Raw genomic sequence first — 9,173 nt, 5'->3', positions numbered from 1 at the left:
GTTGCGAAGCACTAGTCCTGACAAAGTTGCCACCGGTGGTCATTTGGTTTTGCAAATCCATGACGAACTACTGTATGAAGTAAGAATTCGAATATGCTTGATGCTTATTTTCACAACTCAAATACTTAGGGTCAAAAAATAAATATCATTTTGAAGAAAATTTTTGGAATTCGCTTTATACGTATATTACGAGAAATTGAATATTTATTGTACAATAATTGATGTTTTGTGTAGCAATTTGAAATTACATGCAGCTTTCATTTAATGCAATTATACAGCCATTATAATCAAAAAAAGGGTGGTGAAGGATAAATCCAGGTGAAAGTTTAATCAACAACTTGATGAGAAACAGTCTGATCGAAAAAGAGCATTCAACGAATCAAACGTGACTATGGGAATCGCACGACTACTCTTCAGATACTTGCACGCTAGGGGAATAGATCGAAATCTCAACTGAGTCCTCGAAGTCGAACACACCTTTTTAAAGTCCATTGTACCCGTTGTTTCCGCTGTTTGATTGGAGGTCGATGAGTTTTGAGAAAAAACGTAAGAACAATTCATGAACGTAGGACTTTTAGCCACTTTCATGGTAATTTGATTTTTCGAAAAAAAACATAATTCCAGGATGTTATGGAAAAATTTTCCAATTATATCATTACCCAGTCAAGCAATGATCATTTTGATTCCTTATTATTCCGATAAGTTTCGATAAGTTCTTTTTTCAACGTCAATTCTTCTAGAGTGATTTCTAATCGGGGGTATTGAGTTTTTTATCGATTCATTATAAATAGTCATGCGAATTTGGCATAAAAATAACTAAAACTTGTTTCAGTTTTGAATAGAGTCATAACGGATATTAATTATGGGTCAATTTGTAAAATAAACGATCATTCACTTTGTGGTTTATCATTCTTTCTTAATTTCGACTACAGATCCCTACTGTTATCATGGAGACAGACCCGGTGAAAGCCAGTGTTTTAGAGCAAGACGAGCAAGACAGGTGGACAAAAGCGTTCACGATTCAAGCGCACTGGAAATTGTCGATGACGCTGACAAGCTATTTCCGAAGTGGTTGCACTTGCGAATACTCTAACATCAATTGAAAACGCAATATTCATGCCGGAGTAAGAGAAAAAACAGAAAATGCATTGGTTGGATATGTATAGAAAAAAATATTCAACTTTCATTGAGTTTTACCATGATTTATTACAAAATAGAATACAATTTCATCGATATGAAAATGCGTCCATACCGACACTACAAATCCTTCAGAGAAATAGGAAAAAATTAACCAAAGAATATCTTAGTTTTTATATTTTTTTACATTTCATGTCAATTTTAATCTTTATATAAAATCAAATGTAAGGTGAAATATTATTAGTTTTCTTGAGATTAGCTTCGATTTCAAAAATATAAGAAAGATGTGAACCAAATAATTTTTAAATATATTTCTGACACGATGAATGGCTTTTTCTTTATTCCTTAGAGAATCTCTATTTTCTTTCTTTCTCTATTCTCAAGTCTTAGCGAAACCGGCAATTTTCTTAGGACAAAACGAGAGATGGGGTTCCAGTGATTCAAAATTTCAAAATTCTGGTAAATTATTGGTCGAATTGACCGTTGTAGTTCTCAATAGTTGAATTTGCTTTTTCAAACATACATGCCATCAGCAGTAGTTGCAAAGTTAGAAGATTGCAGTTTACAGTCGAAAGCTGAATATTTTTACTTCATCGTTTATCAAAACAGTTCATCGGCACTCCAGTGTGTTGCTTCAGCTGGTGACACAAGTAGCCATGGTAGTCATCTAAGCTGTGAAACCTGCGATTTTTATTCGTGCCGGATAAAACCAGAGATGATTGTCATACTTTATTTGTGGTATTCCTTACAGTCACTGCCAAAAATAATTTTCTGTAAATATTATTTTTTTTGCTTATCCAAATAAAGCTCATCCGCACTCTACTGTATCGCTTGAGTTTGTGACACAAATAACCTGATGACTCAAACAGTAACATTTGCAGTTTTCATGCATGCCTGGTGAAACCAGAGATAATTTTGACTTTATTTGTGGTATTCCTCACTATTACTGACAAATTATTCTCTGTAAGTATTCTTTGCTTGAAGAAATAAAGTTCATCCACACTTTATTGTGTCGCTTAAGCTTGTGACATAAGTCGCCATGATTCGAACTGCAAAATTTGCAGTTTTTATTCATGCCTGGTAAAACTAGAGATAATTTTGACTTTATTTCTGGTATTCCTTACTGTTACTGACAAATTATTATCTAAAGCATTCTTCGCTCATCTGAATGGAGCTCATCCGTACTCTTTTGTGTTACTTGAGTTTGTGACACAAGTAACCATGATTCGAACAATGAAATTTGCTATTTTTATTTATGCCTGATAGAACTAAAAATTATTGTGACTCTATTACTTGTGTTCCTCACTGACAAATTATACACCCTGGGGATTCCTCGCTTATCTAAATAGAGCTCATCTGCAGTCTAGTCTGTCACTTGGGTTTGTGGCAAAAGTAGCGATAATTCAAATGGTGATAACTGACTTATGACTGAAGAGTTTGTACACATTTTTAGGAGATTTTCTCAAAAACGGAACAAAGACAACAATAGAAAGTGGATTGCAAAAAATATTATTTTAGCGAGGATGGGGAGAAATAAAGAAAGAATATACAAATCTTGGAATTGTTTGTTTCTTTTTTATTTAGAATTAGTCAGAGATAAATGATTAAAAAAGTGAAAAATTAACAACAGTGAAGAAGAAAAAGGAATTTTATATAGCGTTGTAAGTTGGTGCCAATGTTTGATGTAATTTAGTAACAGCTGTTTGCACAATTTGTTGAAAAGTTTCTTCCTCGGTGCTAATTACTTCGAAATTAAGAAGATCGATATGTGTCTTTTTACCGTCAAAAAATGTTTAAGTATGGGTAGAGAAGCAGAGAAATAAATGCTTTGTCTTTAAACGATTTGACTCATGTATCTGTACAAATCAGAAGATGCGAGCATGTGATAGTTAAAATTCCTTTTAACCAAAACACTGGACAATTTTTGTCCTGGTTTTGGTTCTTCCATGGCAAGAATACCCATTACTTTGGTAGTTTTTTCGCCTTTGAAATACAACTTGACGGCGACGGTATTACGAGGATTGTGTATTTCCATCGTGGTGTTCGGATCGTTCTCATATTTCCGTTGCAGAGCAGCTTCTAATCTACCCATTTCATTTTGCTCCCCATGAACGAGAATAACGTGGGGTGGCTTGAGTATTCGTACGAATTCGGAGGTTTGTTGGTAGTCGGTATGCGCCGAGAATGAGATATTTACTTTTATGTAATCAGAAAGAAGCCATCTGTAAATAGCTTTAGTCATCTACAAGTAGTAAATCTACAAATGGCAAAGCATCCATCCCTGACGCACTTGGATGTATACCACAATCCAACATTATCTTATTTTCCTTTTTCTATCCCAAGGGCCTCATTGACAGCAAATCACTCTCTTCCGCCGGTACTTGAGTCTCCGGCTTCTTTTTGGTACTCATTGTTGATTTCTGAGGGAAGAATTCAAAACACTAAGTTAATGCTGTAATTTTTATCAAAAGAGTATGGAAATTCTGTAAGTTAACCCTTCAAGTACACATCTCCAGCCCAATTCTCGTAAGAACACACGAAAAGTCTGGAGGCCACTAGACCCCAGGTGTACAAGAAGGGTTAACCACATTTTCTTGTTTTAAATTATTCAAAACCTTTTTATATTTTGAGCCGATATCACCGAGTAAAATATTTATCTTGGCCAACTTCCGAGGCTAAAAAAATTTTAGCATAATAATAATAATGACAAAGCTAATAAAAAATAGTATAAACAAAAAAATTGAAACAATGGTTTTTTTTGCATGCATGTATTTATCGCATTTTACCTCATTAGAGCTTGATGGTGGATAATATTTCAGAAAAACGTACTCTACAGAAAAAAAAAAGTTCAATTACCTGATGGTTTAGTTTCCGATGATTTATCACTTTTCCTAACGTCTGTCCATATGTTTTTGAATGAAGTACTGATGTTTCATCAGGATGCAATCATCACATGAAATTTTTAGGCCCGCTACACACGGTCATTCAATAATATTGCGCAATATAGGTGATTGCACAATATTATTGAACGTGTAGATGTAGTGTTGAAACATTGCGTAATCATTGGACAGAAGTTTGAGCGATCTTAAATTTATGGCGCACTACACACCATACAAACTTATTGTGCAATAATATTGACCGTGTGTAGCGGGCCTTACGACGGTAGAGCGACTGTCAAAAAATGCGCGTGCGCACAAATCAAATAGAAAAAGACGTGTTAGCACAGATGTACTTCTCTCTCGGAACGGTCGGGCCTGTTTAGTTAGTGCCGTTAGGACAGTCTGAATTCGTTGACAACGTCAAACGACGTGCTCTAACATTATTTTTCCATCTTTATTATTTTACAGTTGACAAAAAGGGGGCAATTCGAGGATTTTCATTATCGCTCCCTTTTGTTTCACCTTATTTTTCCTTTAACCGTGTGTATTTTTCATTGACATAAAAATAGATGGAAGAAAAAGGAAGAATCATAACCCCCAAATCTCGGGGTAAATTTTTTTTAGTATCTGCACTTTGCGATAGACCCGAAGATAATAATTTACTGTGAGTTAATAATTTACGGTGAGTTTGGTTAATTTACATGCAAACAACGAATATTATATGTTCTGTATAAGCTCTATAGCAAGGCACGTATATACTCGCAGTACACGCAGTCAATATCAGAACACGACCTAGGTAACTTATTATTTTTACTGAATTGAAAATATTACATTTTCGAGAATTTTACAATTGGTACTTCAAAATTAATATTTAGAACGTTTTCGAAAATTTGGTGTCTCTATCTGTTGCGATGAAAATCTGTAATTATACATTAAAAACCGTTCTAGTTTTTATCAGAAAGATGTTAGTATAAAATTTTTTTAACACATGCAAGATCGCATTTTATATAATATAGATTTCCAGCAAGAGACTCGGTTAGATTTTGATGTATGAAAAACTAATATATTCTGTAGACCCTTTCTTCCTTCACAATTGCTGTTATAAAGTATATAAAGTATTAAATACTATAAGAATAAACTTTTTTTCTAGACAAGTGGAAACACTCCTCTCCATTAAATGCGCCGATCCAAATGTTGTAATTCCGAATCATGGAATTTCGGCGTTTCATCTTGCGATTGACAACAAATCGGAAGAGTTCGCAGAATGCATTACCAAACTTTTCCTTCATCATGGAGGTAATCCAAACGTTAGATCTGTTGATGGGATGACACCTGTCCATGTTGCCGCAGCTTGGAGAAGAGCTGGGGTGCTCAAGTTGTTGTTAGCACATGGAGGTGATCCATTATGTTTGGATGACAAAGGTCGCAGCCCGTTTCATTACGCCTTTGATGGTGCTTATTACCATATCATTGCCATACTTGGAAATTACTGCATCAGTAATGACATCACCAAGATTGACATGGATGAGAGACCCAAGTACAAATTGACACTAGGTAACTTCTGCATTTTTCCTCCATCATATCTTTAGATTGTGTATTTACTCTCATTCCAAAGAAATTATTTATCATATATTTTTTTATTTTTATCATTATCAGTGGATAATTAAATTCTTTCTCATGTGTAGATAAAATTCTCGTAAAAGAGAGGAATGTCATCGCTGAATATATGCTCTCGGATAATTTGCCCAAGAGCTTTGTAGAATTGGAAACAAAGCACACTGAATCAAACAAAAAAGTTAATGGTTCATTTTCGGTGACGATAAACATTCAGTTTCCAGATCATTTGAAACTTTTAATAGGCTCTACAATAATGTGACCATTCGTCGCTGCCACAGAGGAAAATCTATTCCGCAATTCCCTGTCAATCTAAACAGCGTTCAAAACTTTGATAAAGAGAAGCTTCTCATTAGTAATATCATTCACGGATTCTCGAACGGACTTGCGATCAAAACGGGGTTCGCATATGACGGAAACACGTATAATAGAAAAATAATTTTGAAAAGCGGTAATATAATACTGTAAGTACGAAAAAAACGCCGCGTCACAATGGTGACATTTCGATATTAGGAAATGACCAAATGAAAAATTTTTTAAAATCAACGATAAACCGTCGAACACAAAGAATTCAATGACCACCAATGCGCCATTGAATTTAATGAGAAATTACTCCATTTTTCAGATATTCAGCCAAAAATGAAAGTTAGATCCACGGAATACACAATGAAAAGTAATGCTGGTTCTACGAGGAGCAGAGCACTTACGCATCTTTGCCTTCAAGAATCATTCCAGATAATTTTCAGTTCTATCTAAACTATTTATAATTAATTCTTCCTCAGGTCTCATGATAAATCTTTTGTTAGCGTGGATGAAGAATACACTTACGAAGATAAGGAAGAGGGGGTTGCATTCATCGAACGACATCTCCGTGTAATTCTCCCAAGGTTATTATACATATCAGTCAATCAATAAAAATCATTTTTCATTCAGTTAAAATAAGCCTTCTCATTATAGATCAAATAAAACATTTTTGAAGATATAACTATCGAGAAACCTTTATAATCAAACATTAGCCCACATGACTGCGTCCAGCCGATTAAGCAAAAAAAAGTTATTGAGCAGCGGGTGATAAACATTTTTGAATATTGTACATTAATTATTAATATCAATCAATCAATAAAAATCATTTCTAATTCAGTAAGATAAAATAATAATCTTCAATCAATCAATAAAAATCATTTCTTATTCAGTAAGATAAAATAAGCTTTCTCATTATAGATAAAATGAAAAAAACATTTTTGAAGATAACTTTCGAGAAACCATTTAATCAAACATTAGCCGACATGACTGCGTTCAGCGGACTAAGCAAAAAAGTTATTGAGCAGCGGGAGTAAACATTTTTGAATATATATCACAAAAAGCGTGATAGATTGCAAGTTCTTGAAACATCAATAGAAAAGTGAAATGTTCCGATTTTTGAGTCTTGGTTCAAAAAGATGATGAATTTATTATTACCATTCGTTAATTTATTGATTTGATCGGTTTTCATGAAAATTTTTTATTCAACAGGCGAATTATCAATCGATACAAAAGATGATTCTAAAGAATCAAAAACGTTGAGTAGAATTGTAAAAAGGACAATGGGAATTACGGATGAACGCGAATTGCGCGATCGATGGAAAGCTTTTGATGAAGTACCTGGGCCTATCACGCGGACTACTTTCGATGTATACCTTAAAAGTTCATGGCGGTTGGAATGCGAGCGAGTTGAAGATGGAAACAACAAAATGCAATATAACAAAAAATTATCCGATTTCAAAATAGAGAAATGTGCGTGTACAGTATCGAAATATTTATTAGTTATCGATTGGATAAATCGTGAGGATTATTACAGAAATTAAAGAAAAAATATGCAATTGTCAATCCGGAACGCAAATATTGCGGTGGGATATCGAAAAGCTTCTTCTGCTATCTCTTGTTGGATGCAAGATTGACACAAGCTTTGCCACATTGTGGTTATGATTCGACGATAGAGGAACGATGGCATAGTTTTTTCAAAGCTGTTTTTTCTATGTAGGCAAGGGAAAAGCTTCGAGACTATCGAAATATTCATTAGTTATCGATTGGATAAATCGTGAGGATTATTACAGAAATTAAAGAAAAAATATGCAATTGTCAATCCGGAACGCAAATATTGCGGTGGGATATCGAAAAGCTCCTTCTGCTATCTCTTGTTGGATGCAAGATTGACACAAGCTTTGCCACATTGTGGTTATGATTCGACGATAGAGGAACGATGGCATCGTTTTTTCAAAGCTGTTTTTTCTATGTAGGCAAGGGAAAAGCTTCGAGACTATCGAAATATTCATTAGTTATCGATTGGATAAATCGTGAGGATTATTACAGAAATTAAAGAAAAAATATGCAATTGTCAATCCGGAACGCAAATATTGCGGTGGGATATCGAAAAGCTCCTTCTGCTATCTCTTGTTGGATGCAAGATTGACACAAGCTTTGCCACATTGTGGTTATGATTCGACGATAGAGGAACGATGGCATCGTTTTTTCAAAGCTGTTTTTTCTATGTAGGCAAGGGAAAAGCTTCGAGACTAGCGGCTAATCTATACGATGCTTTCAAAATTTAGTCCAGTGAAAAAGAATCTAGATACAGTAAAATTTGCCGTAAAATCTCTCGTATTCTTGAAATTTGACAGAGCGGCCAAGGTGTCGTGTGTTTAAACATGTTCAATCATACAATGGCCGAAGAAGCTTGCTCCCATGAGGCACTTATGATCGAAGCCTTGGGTACCCATCATCTGACCAATCGCGTTTACGGTACTCATTACGGCTATACTGCGACCGCAATGATGAGAAAAAAAATCCCTCTGGAAATTGCTTCTTTACAAGGCCATGCACATTTTTATGCATGAGAGAGAACGACAGCTTTCCTCGTAATGTCATTCTCTGATCCGTAAGAGCATGAATCAGTTGTATAATTAAGCCAAGAATCTTTCACTCGCGTCTCAATTGATTGCATTTCAGTCCATCCATTTTTTTGACTGTTGATATATTTAAGAAATATTGTAAAATGAAAAAAAAAAACAAATCTGTATGTTTTATCATTACATGTTTTAGAAAAACAAATAGAAACACTGTCTATTGTCAATAAATGATGAAAATAATAATTTCAAAAAAATGGAGAGGATTATAGAAAAGGTCTGTCTGCTTGGGATTTTTTTTGCTTTTTTGTCTCTGCTTCTTAGGAACCAAGGATGCATTGTAGTGTGGGTCAGCTTAGCACATTTTTCTGCAATAACGGAAATTTGAGAAAGTTTCGTGATTAGACTCACCAAATTAAGTAAAACACGATTAACTTTGTTCTTTATTGCTTTGAAAAAAATGCAATCAATCAAAAGAATCCAGACTGAGACAGACAATTCTTCTTCTTTTTTCGTTTCGGTAATCTACTTTTTATCCTTTTTTCAGATGATCAAATTCGATATTCAAGTCCTCAACTCATTAAAATTTATATGATAGAAGCGCTATAAAAATTTTCATATGTTTACTGTTTCCTTTCAATGTTTCAATAGCCGAAAAGGA

General features: G+C 34.4%; 1 protein-coding gene across 1 annotated transcript; it reads left to right on the top strand.

The window, feature by feature from the left end:
• The first annotated feature begins 4,585 nt into the window (after positions 1–4,585).
• On the top strand, positions 4,586–8,503 carry LOC122410997 (uncharacterized). The gene is given in 7 exon segments (XM_043419507.1): positions 4,586–4,680; positions 5,167–5,570; positions 5,702–5,818; positions 7,143–7,451; positions 7,713–7,891; positions 7,980–8,147; positions 8,219–8,503. Coding segments are annotated over 7 exon segments (1,557 nt in total).
• Positions 8,504–9,173: the final 670 nt, after the last annotated feature.

Source organism: Venturia canescens, chromosome 5 (genome assembly GCF_019457755.1).
Source record: "Venturia canescens isolate UGA chromosome 5, ASM1945775v1, whole genome shotgun sequence".
In the NCBI taxonomy this organism is placed as follows: domain Eukaryota; kingdom Metazoa; phylum Arthropoda; class Insecta; order Hymenoptera; family Ichneumonidae; genus Venturia; species Venturia canescens.
This window is presented reverse-complemented; position numbering and strand designations above follow the sequence as displayed.